Source organism: Lathamus discolor, chromosome 14 (genome assembly GCF_037157495.1).
Source record: "Lathamus discolor isolate bLatDis1 chromosome 14, bLatDis1.hap1, whole genome shotgun sequence".
Classification (NCBI taxonomy): Eukaryota; Metazoa; Chordata; class Aves; order Psittaciformes; family Psittacidae; genus Lathamus; species Lathamus discolor.
In genome coordinates, this window is record NC_088897.1 from 6219178 (window position 1) to 6246608 (window position 27431).

The 27431-nt window shown below is 50.8% G+C and overlaps 3 protein-coding genes across 8 annotated transcripts; 2 read left to right on the forward strand and 1 right to left on the reverse strand.

Moving 5' to 3' along the window:
- Positions 1-5: 5 nt before the first annotated feature.
- LOC136022127 (uncharacterized) lies at positions 6-3346 on the reverse strand. The gene is made up of 2 exons (XM_065695061.1): positions 793-3346; positions 6-219 (listed from the first exon to the last, which is right to left on the reverse strand). Exons 1-2 carry the CDS (start codon positions 1161-1163, stop codon positions 6-8), a joined length of 585 nt encoding a protein of 194 aa, XP_065551133.1. The 5' UTR covers positions 1164-3346.
- NCF1 (neutrophil cytosolic factor 1) lies at positions 2885-10877 on the forward strand. Of its 3 annotated transcripts, none has more exons than XM_065694792.1 (12): positions 2890-2999; positions 3170-3368; positions 3876-3956; positions 4275-4350; positions 5137-5302; positions 5408-5463; positions 5719-5841; positions 6328-6435; positions 7217-7334; positions 8163-8270; positions 9814-9956; positions 10590-10877. In XM_065694792.1, the coding sequence occupies exons 2-12, from the start codon at positions 3297-3299 to the stop codon at positions 10736-10738; spliced, it is 1200 nt and encodes a 399-aa protein (XP_065550864.1). In that variant the 5' UTR covers positions 2890-2999; positions 3170-3296; the 3' UTR covers positions 10739-10877. The 3 variants fall into 3 exon arrangements, with proteins under 3 accessions (XP_065550866.1, XP_065550864.1, XP_065550865.1); XM_065694793.1 differs by having other exon boundaries at positions 3199-3368; XM_065694794.1 differs by lacking the exon at positions 8163-8270 and having other exon boundaries at positions 2885-3368.
- A 1409-nt stretch (positions 10878-12286) lies between these two features.
- Positions 12287-27357, forward strand: RCC1L (RCC1 like). 4 transcript variants are annotated; one of them, XM_065695017.1, is made up of 11 exons: positions 12287-12636; positions 13461-13590; positions 15735-15863; positions 16715-16781; positions 17898-17949; positions 19016-19100; positions 20128-20309; positions 21718-21802; positions 22842-23015; positions 24318-24403; positions 24981-25243. In XM_065695017.1, exons 1-11 carry the CDS (start codon positions 12355-12357, stop codon positions 25068-25070), a joined length of 1362 nt encoding a protein of 453 aa, XP_065551089.1. In that variant the 5' UTR covers positions 12287-12354; the 3' UTR covers positions 25071-25243. The 4 variants fall into 4 exon arrangements, with proteins under 4 accessions (XP_065551089.1, XP_065551093.1, XP_065551091.1 ...); XM_065695019.1 differs by lacking the exon at positions 24981-25243 and adding an exon at positions 25969-27357 and having other exon boundaries at positions 12288-12636; XM_065695020.1 differs by having other exon boundaries at positions 12288-12636; positions 25001-25243.
- The last annotated feature ends 74 nt before the right edge of the window (positions 27358-27431 follow it).

The window sequence follows — 27431 nt, forward strand, 5'->3', positions numbered from 1 at the left end:
AACGGTCACAGCGCTGTGAGTGGCAGGCACGTCCCATCCCATCCTCCCCCCGAGCTCACCAGAGGCCGCAGCGGCGGGACGGGCGCTCTCCGCACGGATGGCGCCTGCGGCTGGGCCACTGCAGACGCCATTTTGCCGCGCGGGCGACACGAAGACGGGAGCGATGCGGGCTGGCAGGGTCGCGTCACACACCAGGAGCCCTGCTCCCAGCAGCCGTCCCTGCAGCACCGCGCAGGGCAGCGCCAAGGCCAGCAGCATGGGCCCGGCACCGCCATCGCTAGGCCACCCGTGTCCTGATCCCACCTCTTTCTTTCCGTGTCCCACCCGTGTCCCCATCCCACCTCTTTCCGTGTCCCACCCGTGTCCCCATCCCACCTCTTTCCGTGTCCCTCCCGTGTCCCGATCCCACCTCTTCCCGTGTCCCACCCGTGTCCCGATCCCACCTCTTTCTTTCCATGTCCCACCCGCGTCCCGATCCCACCTCTTTCCGTGTCCCTCCCGTGTCCTGATCCCACCTCTTTCTTTCCATGTCCCACCCGTGTCCCGATCCCACCTCTTTCCGTGTCCCTCCCGTGTCCCCATCCCACCTCTTTCTTTCCATGTCCCACCCGTGTCCCGATCCCACCTCTTTCTTCCCGTGTCCCTCCCGTGTCCCCATCCCACCTCTTTCCGTGTCCCACCCATGTCCCCATCCCACCTCTTTCTTTCCGTGTCCCTCCCGTGTCCTGATCCCACCTCTTTCTTCCCGTGTCCCTCCCGTGTCCGGTCCCCCCACCGCTCTCCCCCGCTCACCCCGGGCAGTTGCCGCGGCTCGGGGCGCTCACACCCGGCCCGGTCGCGGTGGCCGCGCTGCCGTTAGTGCCGGCCCTTTCCCTGGGCAGGGGCCAAGGCGCCCGCTGCCCAGGGCTCGGGAAGCGGGCGGCCAGGCTGGGCCCGGGCCCGCGGGGCGGCAGCCGCAGCGGGGGAGAGCGCTCGGGGGGCAGGAGCCGTGCGGGAGAGCGCGGGGGCAGAGGGCGCCGGGCGGGCGGGCGGCCCCGCAGCGCCCACCAGGCGGCCGCCGCGCCCAGCGCCGCTCCCAGCAGCGCCCCCGGCAGCAGGCAGGTGACCGCCGCCAGCAGCGCCGCCCAGCGCCAAGGGCAGCACTGCCCGCCCGGCAGCGCCATCGCTCTCGCTCGGCCTGCGGCAACGGGCAACGGGCAACGGGCAACGGCCCGGAACGCGCTGCGGGAGCCGCGCCCCGGCCCCTCGGCAGCGGCCGCGCTCTCGGGCTCGTGGCCCTGCGCCACCGGCCCCGCCGTCCCGCCCGCCCGCTGCCGACGGCCCCGTGCCGCCCGCGGGCCTGGGCCAGCGCTGTGCCGAGCCCAGCCTCGGCCCCGGGCCTGCAGCGTGCGCAGCCCCGCCGTGTCCTGCCGGGACGTGCGCCCGGCGCGGCAGTGAAGAACGCCCGCTCGCTGCAGCTCCGCATCGGCTCCTGGAGACTTCTCTCAGCCGCGCTTTCGCTCGCAGCCCGCCCGCTGCGGTGCTGCTGCGGACAAGGGCTGCTGCCCAGGCCTGAAGCGCTGGAGCCCCGGTTGCCGTTCCAAGGCATTTGTCCGTCCTGGACCCTCTGCACACCGGGTGCTGCGGCAGCATGGGGAGCATCTGCAGTCAAAGGGGGACACTTGGTGATGGGGCAGCCGACCTGGCCCTGGCTCTTCACTGTCCTCTCATCTCAGAGGTGCCTCCAGAGCATCCCCAAGGGCTCCCTGCTGCCTGCCTCTGGGCTGGGCTGGGCTGGAGACTCCTCACGGGAAACCCTGGCTCAATACAAACCACAGCGTGTCCATCTGACAGCCACCCGAAGGTCTCCAGCTCTCAAGCCTCAGGTCCTGCATTCAGAAGCCAAGACACGAGAACTCCATACTGACAGTAAAAAAATACTAAAATGATAGTAAAATTCGGGTATAAACGCTGGTTTGCTATTGTTATAACAACACCACAACAGTGTAACAACAGGAATACTACAATAAAACAACAAAACGACAACGGTGTAAGAACAAAACAACAACAGTAGAACAAGAATATTAGAACAAGTGCAGAACAAATGCAGAACAATAAAAATCTTCAACAAATATCATAGATGCCGATGTTTTGCCCCTGGTGGTGCAAAAGGCCACTTGGCATCTCTGCAGTCCTCCTCCTGGGGGAAGAACAGAAAACCAAACAGGCCAGGTTTAGTCGCAGCCGTGGACATCGCAGTTTAGAAGGAAGGAGATGCTGCAACTGCTCAAATAGAAAAAACGAAAGTGTGATTTCATTAATGAATGTTTCAATATTTGTGGCGTTTTCAGTAATTCCGACTGCACCCAGCGCCCACAGTCACGGGGCTCAGAGTAAAAGAGCTGGCAGCGAAGCCCTCCTGGGGGTGGTGGGGACCCCACGGGCAGGCAGGGGCAGCTCTCGCGTGACCTCTGGCTGCAGCAGCCTCTGCCCTGCTCCCACTGAATGGCACCAGTGGAGACAGCCCCGCAGCTCCTGGGAGCTGGTGAAGTCCTCTTGCTAAAACTCTCCATCGGGTCTTAGTGAGTTCTTTTAGCCAGGCTTTCCGTCACAGCGCACCAGTTGTCAGTAAGGAGTAGCAAGCGATGCTGCCCAGGGCTGAACCGGTGGAGCCCGGGAGCTGTTGAGACACAGGCATCACGGCCATAGCAGGTCAGGGGCACCGCACAGCCCCGGGGGGCTGCCGCTGGCAGGCTCCACACGGGCCCTACCGTCTTCCCTCGCCTCCCGGCCGGGGACCATGCAACCTGCCCGGTCCCACAGCCGCTCCCACACGGTACTGCCCCCGCCACGCTCCGGTCCCTCTACGGGCCTCCCCCTGCAGATCAGCCCCGCGCCCTGCCCGGCAGTGCCTGCCGTCGGTCACGCTAAGCTGAGCCACTTCCCTGCGGTAGCGACGATCTCCAAGAGCTGCCGCCGCGCTGCACCCGCACCACGGCCCCGTCGGCGAGGCGGATCCCGTGCGTGCGGGTGAAAATGGACACGGCGGCGGCCGCGGCTGCCACTCGGGCAGACGGGCGGCTGCCCTCGGGGGTGCCGGAGCGGAGGGAGGCGGTGTCCGTGCGAGGGCCGCGCGGTGCCCGGGAGGGAGCGGGGAAGGCAGTGTTAACAGTTACCGCTGCGATTGCAGCCGGACTTCTGCTTTCCCGGGGGCTTTAGCGGCGGGGCGGACCTGGGCGAAGGCAGACGGGAGGAGAGGAAGCCCGGGGAGGCAGGAGCCGGGGGACCGGAGCGGGACGTAGCGGCTTGCAGCAGCCATGGGGGATGCCTTCATCCGGCACATCGAGCTGCTGGGCTACGAGAAAAGGTTCTTCCCCAGCCAGCATTATGTGAGTATGCAACGACCTTCTGACAAACTGAGTAGTGAGAACTGGATGTGTAAAGAGTCTGGACAGTAAACCTCTTTTACTGACCTTTTCCTAAACCTTACTGACCAAGAGTAAACCTCTTGGTCAGTAAACCTGACCAAGGGGCTAAGAACAGCCTTTTTTTTTTGGGGGGGGGGGGGGCGGGGTGGGGTGGATCATGGCTGATGGCGTGAGCTGGATGGAGCCAAAGGATAACATGTTTTTAACACCCAAGTTTTGGGGCACCTCCTTTTCAATCCACTGGTTACTTTGCAGGCTTGGAAAGGGCTTTACCCTCTTCGATTCCCACTTGGCTGCATGTTTCTGCCCCCACTCTGTCCCTGCTGAACTTCCCTAGTGCCCAGCTCACTGGCTACCTGGGCAGAGCTACTCGCAGTGGGGTGGTGCAAGAAAAACAGTTTATTTGAAATGGAAGCACCCACAGGGCTTCAGCCTGCAGAGCTGCAGCTTCTGTGCTTTGCCCCTCAGGTCTACATGTTCCTGGTGAAGTGGAACGACCTCTCTGAAAAGCTTGTCTACCGCCGGTTTACTGAGATATACGAGTTCCATGTAAGTTGTCGCAAGGTGGGCACCAGCCCTCGGCCCAGTGCTCCAGGGCTCAGGTTGTGGAACAAGAGAGTGAATTCAAGCTGAAATTACCCCAAACTAAACCTGGCTTGGAAGAAGCTCATAGGTGATAGTGCTTCAATGTCCTTTGCTCCTAGTAAGGAGGAGCTATCATCTCTGTGCTCCCCAGGAAGATTTCTCCCAATGTCCCAGGGTCCAGCCAGCACGTTCTGGTAGCAGGGGGGTGAGCACGAGGAAGGGGTTGCTCCAGAGGGGTCTCCTGGTGCCACCCTCACAGCCATGCCTGGCTCTGCTCCACAGAAAGCACTGAAGGAGATGTTCCCTATTGAATCCGGGGACATCAATATGGAGAAACGGATCATCCCGCACTTGCCAGGTGAGGGACAGGCGCTGAGGCTGGGGGGTGAAACAGAAATTGCAGTTGGCTGGGAAATTCCCCAGTGGGCTGAGCTCTGCCGGCTTCCTCCAGTGCAGGTGCTTGGTGCCATTTGTGCTCCTGCCCACTGGGCTTGAAAGAAACCAAACCCCCAGAAAGGTCTGAGCAGCAGCAACAGTGGTTTACCCGGAGACTTATGAGCCCTGCAGATCCCGTCCTTCCTCCCCAGTGGCTGGGCACCCTGGAGACACATCCACAGCACTGGCTGTGGGAGCTCCCTGGATGATGAAGAGGGTTTGGCTTTGGGGAGCCTGAGCTGAGCACTCCTTCAGTGACACTGTCACTGGGTTTGGTTTTAGTGCCCTTATGGCAACACATATGTTGTAAGAGGAAGCAATGCAATATGTCTTAGACGACAGGAAATGAACTGATGCAAAGAGCTGATGGTTTGTCCCCAAGCAAGGTACAGGTCAGCAAAAGTCCCCCTTTATTTAATTTCCTTCTTTAAAAGGAAGCAGGGAGGAGCATGAGAATAGCTGCTTCTCCCCCGGTTTTTGGGCACTGGGCATGTCTCCCTTGTGCTTGCCAAGGCTGGAGCAGCAAAGGAGGAGATGGACACATGCTCCTACAGAGCTTCAGCTTATGGGCACCATGCAGCCATGCAGTACCCTTGGGGCCAAATCCACTTGTTTTCGGGGCAAAATTAATGACTCAGAGCAGCCTGCTTGGGAAAGTAAGCAAAACAGGGCACTTTGATTTTTCTGAGTCTTTTCCCCTCTCCCCCAGCCCCAAAGTGGTTTGATGGGCAGCGCTCAACCCAGAACAGGCAGGGCACACTGGCCGAGTACTGCTACACGCTGGTCAACCTGCCTCACAAGATCTCCCGCTGCCTGCATGTGGTCAACTTCTTCAAGGTCCGTCATGATGACATGAACCCTGTCACAGACAGCCAGTGAGTCCAGCTGCCTGCCATCTGGGGCGAAACCCTGTGTTCCCAGCCTAGTGCCAGCAGTGAGGGGGGGTTGGCACTGAGCTGCCTTTGCTCTGACCCATCTAGGATCAGGAAGCCTGAGGTCTTCCTCCTGCCGAAGGATGCCAAGAAAAACTCCACAGGTAAGAGGCCTCGGAGGGGTGCAAGTGGCTATCTCAGCAGCAGCAAAGCCTGGCAGGGAGATGGGCAGCCATCCATGGCTCTGGCCAAGAACATGGTCTCTGTGCCAGAGCTGAAACCACAGCCTCAGGCGAATGAGTCCCTGTCCTGGGATTCAGTTGGTTTAGGACCAGAAGAGGCTGGGAGAGCACTTTGGGCTGCCCTGGGGCATTTTGGCGTGCTCAAAGTGGGGAACATCTCTCACTTCTCCCATACAGACATCACGGGCCCCATTGTCCTGCAGACGTACCGAGCTATTGCTGACTACGAGAAAAGCTCTAAAACTGAGATGGCTCTAGAAGCTGGGGACATGGTGGATGTCGTGGAGAAGAGCGAGAGCGGTATGTGTCCATCCCTCCAGAGAACCCCTGAGGGCCAGCCCCATCCTGGCCACTGCTTCAGCAGGGATGGGGACTGCCCATGCATCTTGCCTCCAAACTCAAGTCAGTTATGCCAGTGCATGGGTTAAAGGGTAGGTGGTTGTACCAGGGTCTCCTGGTGGAGACAAGAGGCTCAGAGCAAATGTAACTGGCCTCTTGGCACTTCCCACCCCCTTGGGATATGTTTCAGATTCAGATGGAGCCACATGACAGTTAGTTTTGGCCAGGGAGGGTGAGGGGCAATCCTGGCAACCTTCTCACATGCCTCAGCCTGGTTTCCTGCCCAGGAGGAAGCAGGATGAACTGGCCGAGCTCCCTGGTTGCACCATGTAAACAGAGACCAGCTCTGGCGCCGTCTCTTCCGTCCAGGCCACGTGGATGCCTGTACTCTGGTGCTGGTGTCCCCACAGCACCCTCTGCTCTTGCCCATGGCTGCTTTCCTTGCAGGCTGGTGGTTTTGCCAGTTGAAGAATAAATGGGGCTGGGTGCCAGCATCCTATCTGGAGCCGATGGATGGGCCTGATGAGTCTGAAGAGCAGGAGCCCAACTATGCAGGTGAAATGTTGGGGTAACCAGGGTGTGCAGCAGAGCAGAACCTGCCACAGCTCCCAGCTGGAGTGGGTCATTCAATAGCCCCAGCTGGGCAGACCACATGGAGCAGGAATGCCAGGCAGGGAGATGTTGCTGTAGGAGCTGCCAGGAGGGATAAATCTGATGGCTTTGGTGCTTCAGTGTCAACCTCAGGAGCTTCCCATGACCTGCAGCTCAACGTTAGATGCTTGTTTTGGCTGATCACAGATGCACAGCTTCATCCAGTGGCCATCCGGGGCTAGCTGGGTGAATGCTGTGTTGCTGGGTTAGCAAAGGAGCACTGTGCAGCATCTGAACCTAGGACCTAGGTGCGGGCTTTTCCCAGTGCTTGGCTCCTGCACTGTCATCAGCTCTCCATGACAGCACAGAGCAGAGGGAAGATGCTGCCGGCTTGTGCTGGTTGCTCTCCCAGCTTTGTCTTTGTGGTTTTCAAAACACTGCAGCAGACTCTATTAGCACAGCACTTCCTTCTTCCTCATTTAATCACCTGAATTAGAAACATGCTCTTCAGCAGAAATAGATGTGCTTCTACTGCTTGCATTCACCAGCTTTCTTCTGGAGAGGGGTTGGGATGAGCCACAGGCTCTGTCAGGGATGAAGGAGGTCTGAATCCATACTTGAAGACCTGGGTCTTGCCTAAAATGTATGGTAAACGCCCTGGTGCTTCTTCTCCTAAGTGCTGGAGAGGCTGAGCTCTGCCCTTAGGGAGGTAGCACACAGCCTGCTGACCTGATTTTGTGTGCAGGTGAGCCATACATTGTCCAGAAAAGCTACACAGCCATGGAGGAGGATGAGCTGACCCTCAAGGAGGGTGATATCATCGAAGTCATCCACAAGCTCCTTGATGGCTGGTGGGTCATCAGGTGAGAGATGCCAAGAACAAATCAGGTGAATCAGGGATTCAGGCAGAGGGAAGGGATGAGCCAGCAGTCCTCTGCATCGGGGCTGTGGGTGCTGCTGCCCAGCACTTCCTCTTGCAGGGCTGCTTCTAATAGCCTGTGCCTTTGCCAGATGTTAAATGCTGCAGCTGGTGCTTCCTCTGCTGGGGGCTTCTGAAATGTCCAAGAAAGAGACAGGTAGAAAAAGCCCTTGTTATTTTGCTCTAAGTATTCCAGCACATCTTCCTTTACAAAACCTCAGCTTTGATCCCAGCCTGCCCTGCACACTCGGGCTTTCCCAAGGGGAATCCCAGCTGCTTTTGTGCTCTGGAGAGCCACAGGCTGTGCATTCACAGCAGGACATGGTGTGGCTGCAAACCCTGGGGATCCTCCTCTACCAGCCTGTGCCTGGGCACACGGCACCAGGAGGATCTCCTGGTGTTTGCAGACATGCTGGGCTGGACGGCATAATGGGCCAAGGGACCAGGGAGCATTTCTTGAGCACGCAGCAGCAGGGTGTCTGGCAGGAGGCCCTTAGTGATGCTGCTAGAGCCCAGAGAATCCCCGAGGGCGATAGTATGAGCTGGTGAGACCCTGAAAGCTGTGAGCCATTGCTCTTCCTGCTCCCTACTTGTTTCTGGGACTCAAACCACACTTTCAGGGAGAGCCATGGGCACGCAAGGTGTGGGGACAGTCAAAGCCCTCCTCACTGCAAGCAACAGGAGAAATAACCAACCCAGCAGCTGGGGACATGAGGAGGTGGTAGTTACAGAGCCATGACTGCAAGTGATGTTGCTTTGTGTTGCTCTGCAGGAAGGATGAAACCACGGGTTATTACCCCTCCATGTACCTGCAGAAAGCTGGGGAGGTGAACACCTCTGTGAAGAGTGAGCTGAGGAACCGGAGTGCTCCTCCACGGAGGTAGGAGAAGCTCGGGGCGGGGACAGGGAGGACTAAAGCTCTTTTTGAGTGGGCTGAAGTTAAACCAGACAGGGATTTGTGGTGTCCCTTGCTTCCCTGGCAATAAGGAACTGCCTGGCAGAGATGTGAGCAGGGCAAAGACCGACCGGGGGCAACCCCCTGTAGCAAAAATAGCTCTGTGCTCTCCAGCTTCCACAGGCAGAGAGGCACACCAGCATTCCTGATGTAGGGCTGTACGATCCTTGCGCCAACAGGTCCTCCAGCCAGGCGTATTTCTCCTTGTCCTTCTGCAAAGTTTCTTTTCTGGGCTAGTCAAGTTTAATTTTCAAATTGGCCTTTTTCTTATTTCCTAAGTGCATCCACTGAATCTTCGAGAAGCGAAGAGAGATTTGACTAATCAGAGCTGCCAAATGGCCTAATCTGATGGGAGGATTTGAGCTAATGGAAGGGATTTTATTTTGATTAAGAAAAAAGATAAAGAGCAGTAATAACTCATTAATTCTGATGCAAAGAAAACTGCTGGGAAGGGCAGACCTTGCTGCTATCTTTTCTTCCCTATGAGAAAACATGCTACAAAATCCTTCCAAATCTAGCTCTGCTGGAGCACGGATTGAGTGCGAAACAGTGTGAAATGGCCCAAATCCACCTATTTGAGTGCAGTGATGCTTACTGAAGCCCTTAATGTAGGGTGGTGGCCTGTGTCAAGGACAGTGACCTGCCCCCAAGGGTGAATCCTGTCCCTATGGCTCTGGTGACAACAGCCAGGCTGAGCCCTGTTGCAAAGGTGGTGACCTGCTGCTGTGGGTAAGAGCTTTGCTGTGATATGGGCTATGTGCTCAGAGCAGGGAGGGTGCACATTGCCTTAAGGCAGAGCAGGAGGACAATGCCAGGGGGTGGGTATCAGAAGCCACCTCGCTCATGCCCTGGTAGCGAAGGCAAAGTGGTGGCCTCCCTGTGCCTGCCTGGGGACTGCTGCTCAGCCTTTCACTTCTCTCAGCAGTTCCTCTGCTATGGGTTCGACACTGCACATCCAGGTACACACTGACACATATCCCGTGTACTGTTCTTATGGCCCAGGAACAGTAAGATTCCTTGGGAAGCAGGGAGCCAAGCCAAACCCCACACCAGGGATTTCAGCCAGTATAGAAGCAACAGTATAGATCTATTCATCAGTTACAGATCACTTCCAAGGCTTTCTTGGATAAACCTCACTTCCGTCTCATCCTTCCAGCCTTATGCCCAATCTACCTTGTCATTCCCATCATTACTTTTCAGACTTGTGCTCAGGCTTCACCCTTCAGTATCTGCTTCTAAAGCACCACTCCAGCTGCCTCCTAATATGCTGTACATCATGTCTCACCTACAGCTGCCCCCAAGTACTGGCTTCCACTTGCTGCTTTCCACTGGTCAAAACCAAATAGCAGATGTTGTGGTTTGGGTGAGGCAGAGGAGGAAGTGTGTGGGGAGAAATGCTCGGCAAGGAAGTGCACAGTGTGAGTCTGCTGACACGGAAACTGAAAGGGTTGTTTCTAACTCGCTGCAGATCCACCATCCGGAATGCAAAGAGCATCCACAAGCAGAGACGGAAGCAGATCAGCCAGGAAACCTACAGGAGGAACAGCAGAAAGTACATCCAGAGCAGGAGGAACATGAAGGAGAATTTCCAGAACAAAGCCAATGTCATCAGTGAGTCTCAGCAGGGCCTTTGCCCTGGCCATGGGCTGAAGTTCAGCAGGCATGGCCTGTACCTTCCAATGCTGGTTGCTGGAGTAGGACAGCACACGGAGGCCACAACTTATCTGTCCACCCTTTTCCCATGGGGAAAGCGTGTGCAGGGAGGTGTTTCTTTTCAGTGAGGTTTCTTACCTCTGGTTATAGGTCTGATAGAGAAGGAGCAGAATATGATCCTGGTGGGAGGTCAGCCCACATTTAGGACCTTTCCTCTGTCCACCTAACCTCCCCTGTGCTGCTGTTACCATTACCATTATCATGTACATTAGCTGCCAGCAATGCACCTAGAGGGAAGTGATGCATGAAGGAGGCTTGTTGCTTTAGATCTGTAATCCCCACAGCCTTCCCAAGGGAGAGCAGCTCCTTGTGCAGACCTAGGGCTGGGCTTCCAACTGGGCAAAGCTCCCAGCTGGGCACTGATGGGCTCATCCCACCACCCTGACCTCCAGAAAGACCATCACATGCACATGAGACAGGAGGAGAGGCAGGAGCTTTGGTGGCCATTACATAGGAAGCTTTTGAACGCTGACATGAAGGTGTTGGGTGATGGAGAGCTCTGACCCATCCTTACATCTGCTTTGCCCACAGTTGAGAAAAACGAGCCAGAGGGGAACAAGCCCAGGGCTCAACCTGCTGTTCCTCCCCGTCCCAGCAAAGACCTCATCCTGAACCGCTGCACTGAGAGCACCCGGAGAAAGATCTCCATCCACCATCATGATGAGCCCAAGATGTCCTAATGAAACCATGAGGAGGGACCCAGTCTTGCTCCACCTGGGGAGCTGAGGCCCCCCCAGCCTTGCCACTAGACCCCCTTTTACCCCCCATTTGTGTTTTGGATGAGTTTGCATTTTTCACCAATAAAGGAGAGACACTTTATAGACTTGTTTCAGTATGTCGCTGCACAGCTGGTCAGTGCAGGTACCAGGGAGCAGCCTGGTGGCATGATGCCAAGAGGATTGGGCAAGGGTCTTTTGCTAAAGGTGCTGTTGGGGAGGAAATTCGGCTGGGGAAGCAAAAGGGTGGCAGCTTCCTCCTGGGAAGTGGCTGCTTCACTCCCTCTGGAGGAAAGTGAAGGCTGGGATGTGCAGGGAGGAGCCATGAGACAAGGTGGACCCCAAAACAGCTGCACAGGTGTGGCAGTGGTGGCCTCCACCATGTCAGGAGGCCAGTGGCCATCACAGTGCCAGTGCCTCTGGAACAGGGCTGCTGCTCAACAGGGAGCGTGGTGTGAGGGCTGTGTTTGTGTGCCACCAAGCCAGCCCTGCCGCTGCCATGCCAGGCAGGTTTGGGTTTGGGTCTGCATCTGGGTTTGTGATGGAGCCTGGGTCTGGACCTTGGTGTAGGTTTGGGTTTTGGTCTTGGTTTAAAATTATGTCTGAGTCTGGGTCTGGAACTGCACCTAGGCGCAGGTTAGGGTCTAGGGCTAGGATTGGGTCTTGTTCTCGGTATGAGACTGGATTTGGGTTTGGGTTTGGATTTGGGTCTGGGTGTTTTGTCCCTAAAATGAGGATTCTCCACCTGATGTGCAATAAGCAAATCAAGACAAGGAGTCAAGGTACCTGGTTTTATTTCAGTTCTGCAGATTCAGGTGCTCAGCCTCTGCCACAGCCAGAGCACCCTTGTTTCAACTCGTCTGACATTTATACTAGCAAGGTGTAACTGATTGGCAAGTAACAGTTTCCTCTGCCACCCATGATTACACATTTTCATGTTTATACATTTAGCTTCATGTTTAAAACAATTAGGGAGGTCCTCTAATTAGTCTCAAAGGGGTGTGTATTTTGGTATTAGAATTATGCAGCGTTAGTCAAGGGTTCACTCCTATCCGAACTTTTGTTCTAATTCATGCGCATGTATCTATCTAATCAGCAAAGCAAAAGACAGCCTGTGCTGTCCTGTGGCTGTCCATGATGCTCTTCATGGTTAGACACATTCCATGGTTTCAATACAGACCCGTGTGTCTGCTCACCTTGTCACTTTTAACCCTATTATTTTGGCATCAGGTGTAGGTTTGGAATTGGGTCTGGGTGTATGCCTGGGGCTGGGGCTAGAGCCGGGGCTAGGGCTAGGGCTAGGGCTAGGGCTGGGGCTGGGGCTGGGGCTAGGGCTAGGTTTGGGGCTAGGTTTGGGGCTGGGGCTGGGGCTGGAGCTGGAGCTGGAGCTGGGATCAGATCTAGTCCCAGGTGTGCGTCTCTGTCGGACACTCGGGGTGACATAGCCCCTTTAAGAAAGCGTCGCGGAGCCGCAGCCGGGCGCATGCGCACAGGGGGCGGTGACCGGGCGCCGGCGCCGCGCTGAGTCGCAGGTGAGAGGCCGTCAAGATGGCGGCGGTGACGGCGGCCTGAGGGGCGCGATGCGGTGCGCGCTGAGGGGAGCGCGGCTGCTGCCCGCCCCGCGCAGGGGCCTGGCCGGGCCGGCGGGCCCGCAGAGCACCCGCCAGCTGAGGGAGGCCGAGGAGGCCGCGCCGGTGTTCCAGTACGTGGGGAAGGCGGCCAAGCGGAAAGACCGCGTGTTCGTGTGGGGCTTCTGCTGCTCGGGCGCCCTGGGCATCCCCAGCTTCGTAAAGCCGGACGCGGGCTGGAAGAAGCCGCGGCGGATCCAGGTCACTCCCTACCGGCTGGAGACGGAGGAGAAGGTGTGCGCGGGGCCGGCTCCTCCGGCCGTGCCCGCCGGTCCGCAGGGAAGGGCGTTCGGGAGCCTGATGCTCAGACCTTGCCGTGGCTCTGTCAGTACGGAGGCGCTGACCGGGGTGGTCGTTGGTGTAACTGCAGTAGCATGCGGTTGGGAAAAGAAACCGGTATTCTTTAGTCGGAGGTACGAAAGAGCAAGAATGTGAGCAGCGCTTGTCAGAGAAAGGCGGTTTCATTTTCAGTGGCTTTTATCTACCCTCACCTCCATGAAATTGGAGCCTTGTGTTGCAAATCACGTTGTCATTTTGCCCGCACGTTTCAGGTGCTAAACTTATGTCCAGTTCAGGAGGGTCAGAGCTTTTATACTGGGCTTTTCTTTGGCAAAATGAATAAAACGGGAGTATTGTTTTCATAATTTCCTTTGGTTTGTGTGCTGCTGCTCGCCTGCAGGTAGCGCTTCCTGTTGTGTTTGAATGGGTCCTAAATAATGCAAAGCTATGTAACCTGCTCGAGTTGGCCCTGTCTTAGCAGGGGGTTGGACCAGATGATCTCCAGAGTCCCCTTTCGACCCTAATGATTCTGTGTATGTACGCACACGAAAATAAAACTCTAAGGCAGTAATGTTGGACTTGAGTTTACGCTATTTTGCCTATCACTGAAGAGTGTTTCCGGTCAGTTTTGTAAAGACCACGCTTACTGTGAGTCTGGGCTGTGTTTGGATACAGCTTAAGGAAGGCTGAATGCTGATGACCCAGTAGCATAGAGTGAAACTTGTTCTTCTAAGCTCCGGTTTGTAACTGAATGGTGTGGTTTGTCTTTGTCCTCGAAGATATCCTCTGCTGCCTGCGGTTATGGATTCACTCTGCTGTCCTCTCGCACCACGGACATCACCAAGGTGTGGGGAATGGGGCTGAACAAGGATTCCCAGCTTGGATTCCAGAGGAGCAGAAGAGACCGAAGTAAGGATTGAAGTGTTTTATAGGCTTGGAGGGCAGCACTGCAGGATACATATGATGTGAGAAACTTCACACTAGAAAGCATGAAAAATGTCCAGGGGGCTTTGATGCAGAGTGCAGGGCTGTGCTTTTGTTTGGTTGGTTGTTTTTAAGAGGGTATTTCTGAGAACTTAGCTGTGTTTTTGTGTGCCTTGTAATTGGTCACAGTATGGATCTGTTCTGTGCACTGTGCTTACATTCTTGCCTGGATAGAACTAAAATATCACAGTTTATTCTGCAAAAGGGTGTGTGTGTGGTTAAGGTGTTGCTTTGAATCTCTCTAATTTGGTAGTAGACACTGTAGTGGACTAGTTAATAAACCAGTTTTGGCAAGATGCTTTTGCACCTATAAGCTAATTTGCTTTCCCACAGAGATCTTTCTGTACAGCCAGTGGAATTTTTTGTGAGCCTGTAGAGGTTTTTTATTTTAATATCAAATTGCATTTTGAAAGAGAAACGTGTTATTCAGTCATTCTGTTTCATACCAGACTCTCAAACGCATTTAAGATGATAATTTCAGTGCAGAACATGGCTACCTTCCACCTAAGACAGATACGAAAACCACAAACTTCTCCAATAGAATGGCTGTCTCTGACTTGCTTCAGCTCTTAGTTCTGTATGTGCTGAAGTCTCAGGAGTATCTTGCAGTTGACTTGTTTTTCATCTGACCCACTGATTGTTTTTGCCAGAGAATCCAGAAATAGGTTAAATAATTTTGCAGTTCAAGCACTTCTAAAGAAGAGAGTGTTCAGTGTGTGGCAGGATCTGCTGACAGTGCAGTGCACATCGGTGGGATTGCTACTTAACTTCCCAGAGATGAGCTTCCTGTTGTAAAACTGAGTTTATTACTCAGTTTTACAAGCTTACTTTGGTACCTACTAGTCCTAACACGGTGTCCCTGTAGATTCTTTGTTTCCAGGGGAGTCTGCAGCCTTCTGAGTTGTCTTATTTCATGCTCTAACTTCAGCTGTTTCTAAACTAAACTATTAGTATTTTACTTGTGCCCTCCTCTTCCTTAGTCACTTCATTGCCTCTTTTCTCCAGAATCCGTCTGATTTCAGTGTGTGATTTTCAGCTTGTGTCGCTCTGCTGGAAGGAACAGTGAGAGAGGAAAAGGTTTTTTGCTTTGTAACTTCCATGTCTCTAGACAGACACACGTCGCATTTCAGTTCCTGCTATATTGCACGGCAGGCTCCCACCGTTTGCAAACAGCCAGTTACGATGCCTGTCACATCAAGTAGTGTCTTGCTGTAAAAGGATATCTAGATTTTCTGGGTATTTTCTAAGTGAAGGCAGTGAGAACCAGCTAAAGCACTGCTGCATGCGAGCAGAATACTGCTTTGGGTCCTCCTGGGTTCTGTTTCAGTTGTTACAGTAGCTTTGATATCAAAGCTTTTTGTCTCCCTGTAACCTTTTCCTTAGTACTGCTAATGTTTTGCTGTTCTTCCTTTTTTCCTTTATTTTGTTTCCCAGTTGACCATAGGTGATTACGTGCTCTTCACGTTGCTAAATCTTCTTTCTAGTACAGCCTGTCATTTTCTTTTGTAAATGCTGGATCTTTTATCCCCTGAGGAGCCAGGCTAGCTAATGTTTCCTGCATTCCTTTTTTCTGAAAGGGCATTTAATCCACAGTTGTTTAAATATGAAGCCCTAAGATATTTTTGTTCACTTTTTGTGCTGTCTTTTAGTGATTGCTGCTGTTGTGCCTTGATTGCAATATTCCTGGGTGCACAGAGTGCTTAGTTCATGCATGGTGTTAAGCCATAATCCAGCCTTATTTACCAGCGTGGGTAAACATATGGCTGAAAGCCTCAGTTTCTGAGTTCTGGCCATCTGAAACCTTAATGACATCTAGCCTCTAGATGTGGATTTTTGACTTCAACCAGTGATTATTGGCTTCAACCATCCCTATGGCTTTTAACTTCTCCCCGACCATGAAAAATCCCAGTCAGCCTTTTACTTTGGTTAGTATCTTGGCTTTCTAAAATATATCTGCTTTTGGAGCAAGATAGAAGTGAGTGTGTGTATGTACAACAGGATGGGCAAATAAATTATGAATTTGCTTTGTGGAAGCTGCTGACTTTTAAAATTTCTCTCCCTTCCTTAAGCTAAGGGCTATGAATACGTCTTGGAACCCTCTCCGGTTCCGTTACCACTGGAGAAGCCGCAGCAGACTCGAGTCTTGCAGGTGTCCTGTGGGAGAGCCCATTCCCTGATCCTGACGGATAGTGAAGGAGGTATAGCTTTGCTTGTCAGGTGTCCATTGTCCCCAGCACTGTGCTTTTATTAAAAGCTCTGAGAAAGATTGTCTCTGTCTCTCAGAACTAGGCCCCAGACGGGCTGGTTGCGCTGTAAATGGAATGCAGGTTGCTAGTGGCCTTTGTGGGATTGCTGCTGGGAGGGAGAGCCCTGAGCTGATAACTGCATCGAGCTCTGCTTGGCTCAAGCTATGAATGTGTTGGAAGCTTTTTCACTACAAGTGTTGTAAAATATGGATTGTTTATCTAGCCTTGGGCCTTGTTGAAGTGTAGCCTGTCTGGCTGAACAAGACAAACATGATTTTGAATGCAGTTTTGGATGACTATACAATACTCCTGTGTTATTTTCGCCTTGAAGCCCCAGAGTGCTACACTTACAAAAGCAATTCATTAACAGGCCTGTACACTGAAGATCCTGTTTGAGAATTGGCTTTCCACATCTCTGGGAATTCTCTGGTCAGGTGGCTTCTCAGTGCTGTGCCTAGTGATCCAGTGCTGCTTATCAGTGGGTGAGCCGGTTCGTGGGTTGATTTAAAGCTCCTGTGGGAGTGATGATCTATTTCTAAGTCTCCTTGGCAACGGCAGGATGTTACTAAAAACAGCCAATGGGCTCCAGGTGCCTGCAGTAATATTGTTGGGATATTGTTGACAAAAATGGATTCAGTCACTTGAATTTAAGTGGACTTGGTTTGAAGAAAGCTAATGCCAATTTTTACAGCACTGTATTCTACCTTTCATATTGAGGACCGCATAAAAATATTTTGTGTACCTGAAAAGAGGCTTTCAGGGGGACAATAATAAAACCAGTGCATTTTATTATTGTTTTTCAGTTTTCACCATGGGGAATAATTCTTACGGACAGTGTGGCCGGAAGGTTGTTGAAGATGAAACGTACAGGTGAGACTCCAAAGATCCTGAACTTCCTTAATCTTAAAAACATGATTGCGTGAAAACAACCCTACAGAAAAGCCTGGAGGTGGGAAAAGTCTGGTACTGAAAGGATCCTGTTTTAAGTAGTCCAAGAATAGGCTTTTATGCTGCAGGCATCAGGTAAACAGCCTGGCTTTAAATCCAGGCTGGGCTTTAGCACCCTTCTGACTACATTCACGAAAGGCAGAAAGATGTCAGCATGTGACAGATTTCACAGGACATAGTGAGAAAACTCAGCCTTCATAAATTGCTCGTGGTAATTGGTGTTAGTAGTCAGTCTTTCTCCCTTTAGCCTCTCGTGCAAAATCTGAAGGTGTTAGAAATGCCAGTTAATGAGGAGAGAGACATCCTTTTGTTTAATCTCTTTGCTGTAACTACACTTAAATCTGCAGTGCTTTGCCTTTACAGGGTTTTTGTGGGCCACACCAAAGCATATTCTCAAAATGCTCTCTCAGATAGTATTGATGGAAGTGGATAGTGGGAATATGTTGAAAGTCACTTTTTCCCTGGCAGGGCCTAGAACAGATCTTGCTTATTCCTCTCTCTGTGATCCACAAGAGTTTTCCTGTGGAGTTAAATAAAACAACTGTGATTTTGCTGGCTTTTTTTCACCTTGATACTGGAAGTTAGTCATTAGATTGTTCAAAACAGCAGAATTCCTGTTTTTGTGAAAGAATGACATGGTTGTTAACACTACACTGTGCTCTGGGATATCTGGTTAGTCTCTAGTGAGGTATAGCATTTATATAGGTGCTGCAGTATTACCAAGTGTCTGTGCTCATTCTAGACTAGGGAATTTGAGGATTGCTCCCACCCCTAATTCCCATCAGAGTTTATGTTTAAAAAGTGACAGTTCTTAACTTCTGAAATAGGAGAGCACAAAATTACTTTCTTTCTTTGTGCAGGCGTTTTATAGTGGAGCTGCTCTTTGCATATAGAAGAGAACATGTGAAAGAATCTCTTTGTGTAATAGCAAAGGGGCTTTCAGTAAAGGCAGGTCTGCCTTCATGTTTTTTGGTTGCAGTCCTCTGAAATCCTCTGTATTGCCTTTTCTCTTCTCGGTGGTTGTTTGATGGTGTCCAGTGAAAGCCATGTAATTCATCAGCTGAAGGACTTTGACAGCAAAGTTGTCCAGGTAAGAGGATCATCTGAATTCTGAAGGTGGATTAAAAACTGGCTGAACAGCCGTGCTCAGAGGGTGCTGATCATTGGCATGGGGACTAGCTGAATGCCAGTGACTAGAGCTGTATCTCAGGGGTCAGTGCTGGGTCCAGTTCTGTTTAACATTTTCACTGATGATCTGGATGATGGAGCAGAGTGTACCCACAGCAAGTTTGTAAATGACATAAAACAGGGAGGAGTGGCTGATAGACCAGAGGGTGGTGCTGCTGTCCAGAGGCTGGAGAAATGGGCTGATGGTGAAGTTCAGCAAGGGGAAGGGTGCCCCAGGTGACTCCTGTACCTGGGGAGGAAAAGCCCCGGACACCACTGCATGCTGGGGGCAGACTGGCTCAGCAGAAAAGGTCCTGGGGGTCTCAGTGGGCCCCAGGTTGACTGTGAGCCAGCAGTGTGCCCTTGCTGTAGAGAAGGAAATGATATACTGGGCTGCAATTGCTGCATTTGCTCAACTCCTAGGTAACACCTATGTGGCAGGGAGGTTGTTCTGATGCCTCCACTCTCTTAACTTGTGGGTTAAATATCTTTAATCTTTGGCTGATTTTTAAGGTCTGCTTTTGAAGGTCTTGGTTTTAGTTCATGTTAAGCCTGTGGCAGGCATGGTTGCTAATTCAACGTAAATGTCAGTTTGAGAACAGATGTGTTCCTAGAGCGCTTACATGGCAAGGAATCAATAGCAGTTTGTAGCTGGCATTGGAGCCATGTGGTAACACTCTGGGAAGGGACATCTCTTCCTTACTCTTTGTTGTTTTATTGTATTGTACTGCTGAATTAAACTTTCTGTTAACCAGGCCTTGCTTTGGATCTCAGAACAAATCAACTGCAGCAATATTTTCCACAAGGAAGATTCTGTGTCATGCCTTCCCTGTCTGTAGAGCAGTTCGATGGGGAGAGAAAGGTGGAAAACCTTATATATGGGCACTGTAGAGGTTAATTGCTCAGTTGGTTTCCCAGTAATGCTTAATTAAATCAGTTCTCAACACATGAACTTCACTGACCAACTTTGACTTTCTGTTTGTGTACAGGTTGTATGTGGGCAGGACCACAGCCTATTCAGAACCAAGAAAGGTACAGTCTATGCATGTGGATGGGGAGCTGACGGACAAACAGGTAGGACCTCAGTTCAGCTTGCATTTCAGTGAATTGATGAACATAAGCTGTCCCTAATTCAGAGCTTCTGATGTATATTTGTCATGCATGTATGGACAGAAAAGGGCTGGGATGTTTCCAGCTGTGTGCAGATGGTCTAAATACTCTTGTGTAGCCAAACTGAGACAAACCAGTTAATTTTTAGAAGAGCTTTAGGATGCCACGCTGGCAATCCAAGCATGCAGTCTGAGGAGAATGTGCCTGCTGTTTAAAGCTTGTGAGGGGATGTGGAAGTGGTCTGGGAAGCCTTGTTCTGGGCAGGCTTTGCCTTCCCAATTCTTATTTCAGGGTCTGTTTTGTTTCTTGCTTGTTTTGAACTGACAGAAAGTTTTGGTAGCTACGGCTGTCTTAGCATGGGATCTTTGACCAGGCCCTTCGTCTGGTGGCTTCTGCTGTCAAAGAACTTCCTCACAGTCCTTCCTACCATTCCTTCTGCTGCTCCTGAATCTGGGTGCTTCCTGTGGTTGTCTTGTGTAGACATACTGTAGGCCATTCTTGTTTCTGTCCTCTGGCAGCCCTTTCTGTCCTCTTTTCCAAGCAGCCCTTTGCCATGTAATGTGTTTCCTTCCCAGCCTCTTTTGCCACTTCACCTGCTGTTGTCTAAACTGATTGCAGTGTGCTGTTACTCATGGCTTTCCTTGCAGAAGGCAGGATACAGCCAGTTTGTGAATCTTCACCTCTGTTGTGATGTCTGCCTGGCTTGGTTACTGCTCTCTCAAACACTTTGGTCCATGCAGATGAGGGAGGAGACTGTTCCAGGTGTGATTGTGTAAAGGTGTTTTGTACTCTAGAGAGGCTAGTAGAACTGGTGTTTGTGGCTGCTTGTCTTTTCAAACTGGTAGTTAAAAGAGATGGACAGGAAGATTTCTTTTGGAGGAAGGGTGATTGGGTTCTAACATGACAGAATGATCCCATGTGGGTGTTAAAAGTATGTCTGGAAAAAATGCTTCATAATCTCTTCTACTTTTTTTTCTTTTTTTCCTTTCAGGTCTTGGACACTACAACATCACCAGTGTTCCTACTAAGCTACATGGTGACATTGCTGGAGTAAATATTATCCAGGTCTCTTCCTACGGGGACTGTTGCCTGGCTGTTTCAGATGAAGGAGATGTCTTTGGTTGGGGAAATTCAGAATACCTGCAGTTGGCATCTGTCACGGAAACCACACAGGTCAGTTGGCCTGAGGGCATGGTTTTATATGTTTCAGTTCAGCTGCTGTGTGCACATCGAAAAATTACACACCTCTCCCGGCTCTGGCTTCCTTAGGCAGCATTGTAAATCAGTATAAACTCACACCACTAGCAGGCTGGTTTTACCTATGTTCACAAAACCAGTCCGTCTGAAATGTTTGTGCAGCTTTAGGGCAGTACATTTCCCAGCTATTGATGTGCAAAAGTTTGTGTCACCTCACCCCAGTTTGTCTGTTACAAAGGAAGAGTGCACCCCGTGTTACTTCCCCATCCCACAGATTCTGCACCGAATTTAGATCCAGCTTGAGGGCCTGTGTTGGTTTCAGGACAGGATTTAGGCTTTTGGCTGGCTAATCTAGACTTCGGAGTGGTCCTGCTTTGAGCCCGCTGCTGGTCCGTATGATCTTTGGAAGTCCCTTCCAGTCACCTTGTATATTGGTGATTTTTCGTGAACAACCTTAGTAGTTTATAGCTGAGTCCTCAGCAAATCCCAGTGTCTCACGGCTTAGTTTTTTAGAGCAGACTCGTGGGGCAAAGATACAGTGCTGACTTGACACTAAGGATTGTAGTCCTGAGGTAATTGGATAGATGGTTTCCTCCTACAGTGAGGGTAGGAAATGGAGTCAAGGAATTAATTGATACTCAAAATATCCTTAGCAGAAGACTAGGAACAGACAGTTGAATTGGTAAAATAAGTACCTCTATTTCCTATGCCTGTTCTTGTAAGGCTACTTAATGAGACCTGTAAGGCCTGAAGACAGTGACCAGGTTAAGTAGTGCAGTAGTTCCCTGGCTGGGTGCTCAGTGGACGTCAAGAGGGTCTGAAATGGATGAATGGCGTGTTTGTCAAAGTGGGAATTTTAGGGAAAATGTAGATAAAGGCCGAATTGTGGAATCGCAGAGCTGGAGATTATCTGGGAAATCCAGGGTCGCTGTTCGCATGTGTCAAGCTGTGTATGTTGCTGTTGTGCTGAACTCTACCAAATAAGAGCGATTTTCTTCAAGTGATTTTTTTTCTGTAGCCTGTTCAAAAATGCCATGGGCCAATTTTGTGAAAACTTGCCAATGTGCTGACTTTCCCATTGGGTCTGCCTCAGAGAGCCAGGGGTATAAGCAGATGTTAAGCATTCCCATCTTTGTTGCCATGCATATAAGCTTTCCAGTGGGAAACTTCTTCCGCTTTGTCCTCACTCTCAGCCTTGATGCATTTCATGTAGGTTTTTTTAATCGTGGGACTTGCATTCATTCCGTAATTCAGGCAATAGAGGTCGTCTGTATCAGCAATTTAGTGAAGGTAACCCCTCATCAGAACTAGAGAACAAGTCTAAAATGCGTGTCTGGTTGGCAGCTTACATTGTCTGTAAGAAGTCTCCTGCAACCTCACACAGGTGAATGTTCCCAGACATTTGCCATTCAAGATTGGGAAGGTAAAGGAGGCTGCGTGTGGAGGGACTGGCAATGTCGTGCTGACGGGTGAGTTTGCTTTTACATTCATCCTCTTTAGTGCAAGCCCGTGTTGTAAGTGGATTGTAGCATCATGGAGCATGCTGGGTTTTTTTACTGGGAACTGAAGAATACTGTCTTTATGAGGAAGGGTGGGAGACGGAGAAATCTGTGATTTAAGAATGTACACGGAGAGTTAGTAGCCACAGAGTGTTGCTTCCAGTATGTGCTGTGTGAGCACTTGAGCAAACGAGAACAAGAGCATGGTTGCTGCTTGTGGCTCTGATCTAGTTTGATGATCACAAGGGCCATCCATAAAGATGGATATGGGGAGGAAGGGTGGCAGCACTTGAGAGAAAAAGAGCCCTTCAAATTCTATAAATCTGACATGTAAATAAATCTTGATAAATTTGGCTGGCAAGCAGAGAGTTCTGAGAACAGTGAAGCTCTGCAGCAAGCTTCTTAATGAGTGCTGCTTTGGATTGCTGGTGGCCAAGGGACCACAGCTTGAAAGCGAAGGAACAAGGGAGAGGATTGTACTACTTTCATGAAGGATCATCTCAAGGAAGATGTTCATATATATGATGTGCTTGTGATGACAAAGATACTTGAGCTTCGAGCTTGAAGGGAGCAGACACAGCAACATACTCTGTCTTATGCTGTCCAACTGCTGCCTTTCCCAGGCACCCAGTGTAAGGCAGAATGCCAGGCAGAGCGACTGGCCTAATGCTGGTTTGGCCATGCCTCAACGGAAACAGCGGTGGTAGTAAAACACTCAACATCTATCCCATCAGTCAGTAAGCTGAAGTATCTTTATCCAGCCCGCACTGTGTTGGCATTATTTCCCAATGAAAGTTTTGCCTGTGAAGCTTGATCTGCTTGCACAGCTTAGGAAAAACTGAAGGCATTTGGATGGGAATGCATTGTTTGGAAGTTTGAAATAGTCAAAAGGTGCTAGACTGCTCTGGGAGAAAGGAAAATATCCTTTTGGATCTGATTAACTCTTGGTCATGGCATGAATTTCACAAGCACAGACTTTCTTACAGAATGTGTTCTTATTGTAATACAGAAGAAGGAAATGTTTTTGTCTGGGGATATGGAATTCTTGGGAAAGGACCAAACCTAATAGAGACAGCAGTGCCAGAGATGATCCCACCCAGCCTTTTTGGCTGGTCAGACTTCAATCCGGACATCCGTGTTGCTCACGTTCGCTGTGGACTCAGCCATTTTGCAGCACTTACAAGTAAGTTTCTAGTCCTGCTGCCATGAAGAAGGCCCATGGCTGTGTTGCTAGCAGTTAAGAGAAAACCAAGAATCTGTCTTTAGACTTAAAGCGCACTGGACTGCAACAGGAGGGGCAGGCAGCACATTTGCAGGTGTCAGCACAGTTTCTGACACAGGTACTGCACTAGCATATGCTTCAATTGAGAAAGTGTTATTCTTCCAAAGCAAACAAAACGCTTCTCTAAAACAGGAAACCTGGGGAGGTTTTTTTTCATTTCCTTGTAGAGATTAAGTCAGCTGCACTTCAGAAGCAGCAGGAATTCGTGTGATAAAGGAACAAACTAAAACCGAGTCTAAATCAGACTCGGGGTTTCTTGGCTCCTCTGAACAACTGAGTTAACAATCTGAGATGAGAAGACCTACACATTTAACAGGCAGAGGGTGTGACACTGACATGTACGCCCTGTGCTTTATACCAGCCTTTAAAGGAAGTTTTGAATTGGAGAGTCATCTAAGAATAGGCAGCAGAGGGCAGCAGTGCAGAAAACCCATTGCTTGGTGGCCAAAGTGATCGTTTACTAATGCAACATGCCAGGTGCCAGCGTGTTTGGTCCTTCTTGGGGCTGTGGTGTGCATGGCACTGTAAGTGTGGTTGCAGGGTGCTTGTAGCTGGTCTCCCCCTGGTATTCAGGAAGCTTTAAAATCTGCCTTCTGATTAAACTGTGCTCATGTTATCGACTGTGTTTTCTTTGTCTCTGCTAGGGGCTGATCTGAGCACTTCTGAGATCCGCATGTATTGCTGAGGAGCTTAAAACTCTCCCACTGTTGAACACAAGTTCCTTTTCTTTTCCCCAGCTGTCATTAGAAGGTCGCTTCTATCGGGCAGAATAACCAGTCCCTAGGTGGTGGCCTGGGACAGATTTCACTGCCTTGCTTACCTGATTTGCTGTGCCGAGAGCTGATGTGGGTCAGCTGTTGTTGCCTGATTTCCAGCACAAATGATTGCCTTCACCGTGAATGATTCCCTGGAATCTCTTCTGCTGCACTCTTTCTTCAACTAAAATTCCAAAGCAAGAGCTGTAAGAGGGGGAAGCAAAGACTTGTGCCCAGAGCTTGCTGCTTGTCCTGCTCATTAGGCATTGTTTTCCCTAACCACATTTATTGTACTTGGAACTAAACTCGATGGCTTTCATACTGCATGTATAACCCTTTATACTCCCAGAGCACTGTAGCCACACTTGTCAGAATCTCAGAGAGAATTCTTCCTTTTTAATGACTCTGCCCTGTTTTATTCTTTTGATTCTTTTTTTATCCTGTACAGACAGAGGAGAGCTGTTTGTATGGGGCAAGAATCTAAGAGGGTGCCTGGGAACTGGAAGAATGGAAGACCATTATTTCCCATGGAGGGTAAGAATGGAAGTATTAAGGTCAAGAGTATATCCTTTAGGTAGTCTTTGTTGTCTTGAGGGGAAGAAACATCATTTGCTGTGTAGTTTTGTTGAGTAACTTAGAAAAAAGTGAAAACCTGGGGTGACTGTGGAACTGCTTTGTTTTCCGGGGGTCCTTGTGTAGCATGCTGAGGGATGGAGGGATTCAGGAATTCTTTAGTCTGCTATTTCAGTATCAGTCTCAGATCCCAAAGCAACATCTGGTACTCTATCGCATCTGAACAGTTCTTGCCTCCCACTCATCCACGGTCTTCTGCCTGCTACCCCTTACTGCCTCTTCCCTCCCTTACTAAGCCACACTTTTGTACAGGCTGCAAAGAAAACCACCCGTATTGGTCATCTGTGACCAAAAAGGTCTAAATTAGGTGAACATTTTGGTCATTGTGGTCAGACTCTGGTGGCAGGAAGGTCCACATAGGAGTGGACCTATGACCTTCCCTTGCTCCTCTTCCATGTCAGGCAGCTATGGTGGTGGGTCAGTGGATGGGTTATGTAGCGGTAGTAGGAGATCCTTAGCCACTGAACTGTTTTCATAGCTGTTTTGCAACGTTTCCAGTTCCACTCCCTTCTCTGATGGCTCTGGGAGTGTAGAAGAGTCTGGCTCTGGAGTTCAGCACTCAGCCTAACAGATGTTCCCAGTCTCCATAAAGGCCGAGTAGGAGAGGAGGGAGGCAACCAGTGGGACCACCCTGGAGTCCTTTCCCTATGTCTGGACTTGCAGTGGATGTGTATCTTTAGCATGCTTTCTCCTATTAAAAACGAATTAAAAAGACAGCTCTGGAGCATTTGCCTAAAACCACACTGCTGTGGCTGAGTGGAGTTTGGGAATTCACCAAGTGTGGCATGTCCAGGTTTCCCTAAGTGTGGACACTGAGGGTTATGCTCCCTCAAACAGCCAGCTACTGTTTGACACTACTACAGCAGTGTATCAAAGCAGGGGCAGTTACCAGGATATTTGTCCGTGACCTCCTGCCCTAGAACTAGCCATCTCTCCTCTCCCTTAGCTCTAACTTCCTTTTGTAGCCTCTGCTTGAAGTCAGCTTTACATGAAAGAGCTGTAACTATTCTAGTGAGTGAGCTGGATCTGCTTAGCATCATAGCAAAAACTGCCTTAGGCTGGAGTTGAGCTTTTGCCTTGTTCCAGTCCTTGCTGATGAGAGAAGAGGCAAATCCTTGGGCAGATCCTCTTCCTGCTGTCTGGATGGCACTCTGGTTGGTTGTGCTGTTTCTGCTGCGGAACAGATGGGCTGAGGTTATGATCTCCTCACTATCTGCTAGTGAGTCCTCATGTTCCGTCCTTCCAAAGGTTTATGCCCTTCTGTGGAGCGTGGAGGGGGACAACTCGGCGCACAAGCGTCTCTGGTGCTGAATCTTCTTTCTCTGGGTTTTCAAGGTGGCACTTTCATTGGTACACGTCCCTGTGAAACCAGCTGGCGTGTTAAGCAGGAGGAGAAGGAGAAATAGGAAACACCAGGTGCGAAGTCCCAGCTGAAGAAATAATGCACTCTTGTGTGTCTGATGCAGGTGACTGTACCCGGTGAGGTGGTGGACGTTGCGTGTGGAGTTGATCATATGGTAAGCATGGTTAAGTCTTTTACCTAGTCATACCGGTGGGCCTCAGCGCTGTGCTAAGAAGATGGGGGCACCTGGTGACGAGCTCTTGGAAGGGAAGACTCATTCTGTGAAGCCAAGCGAGAAGTGACTGTGAGCAGAGATGGCCGCAGTAGCTCCTGGGTGTGTTGCCATCTCTGCATCATTGAAACGCTCCAGCCTGGCTGCAGGAAAGGAGGTACATTCCCTGAGGAGTGAAAATGCAAGGAGTGCTCTGGATGGTTTGTGATGAGCTTACGAAGAGACTGAGGCCAGCCACAGCTGGTGAATCCCTCTGTACTTAAGGATGGAGGGCATCTCCATCAGGGAAGACTGGCATGAGGTGAAATCTGTAGCACAGGACTTTAATTTATAGATGCTTTCCTTGTCACCAGCTCTGGGGTGGCAGGGCTGGCCTTATCCAAAGTATTTCTCAAGGAAAGGGGGGTTTTTCATAGCTATTTCTTTATGTGGAAGAAAAGTCATGCTGGCTGTTGGAGTCCAGCACAGCTGTCCTTGTGTCCACCACCAGCTGCACTCTGCCCAGGCTGCTGTTCATGTGGAAGCTGAATGCACAGTGGCTGGGAGGCAGAGGTGTGCTCTTATCCTGGGCTGTTACAGGCTTTCCGTGTGAGCTCTGAACACGAGAACACGTTGGTTAAACTGGAGGAGTGAGCTCTTGTTTGCAGGAAGAAAGCACTGTTAAATAAGACAGCCTGGAGAGGTAATCATAGGCTGTCTGTGCTGCTGTTGCTGTAGAAGGGCAGATTGATAGTGACAGTAGCCAGTCTATCCTGTTTATGGAGGTAGGCTGGAAACAAAGCTCCCTCTTGGCTGCTTGCAGGGTTGGTGCTCAGGGAACAGATGTGAACAGTGCTCAGTGCTCAACAGGTACTTCAGTCTTCATGTGCTGATCACAGACCACTGCCTTTGATTTCTGGGGAGCGTCCCTACACTCTGCCTTCAGGGGTTTGGCGGCTCTCGGGTGCAGAGAGCCTTTTATATCATACAGGCTTTTTGGGAGCACCGAGCAGGGTATGGAGTCTTACTGGGCAAGAAGCAGAGCCTTGTTTCTTGGTATCTTCTTAGCAGAGCGGTTGTGGTGAGTGCGGTTAGGCCACGGGGAGCTGATGGAGATGGGATGCAGTAGCTGTCAGTACCTGTAGCAGGCGCTTACAAATCTCGTGCTGAAGTGTGGGAAGCTCTCTGTGACGCCCCAGCCCGCAGGTGAAGTTGTGTCGTTTCTCTCGGGGGGGGTGTTCTGTGTAAATGAGTTTGGCAAAATCCAAGCTGATACATTTTTAATAAAGTGATTGTAAAGTCTTTGTCAGTGGTAATGGGAACATTGTTGAGCTTGACTTCACACGTGAGCTGCTCCATCTTGCGCTCTGCATTTA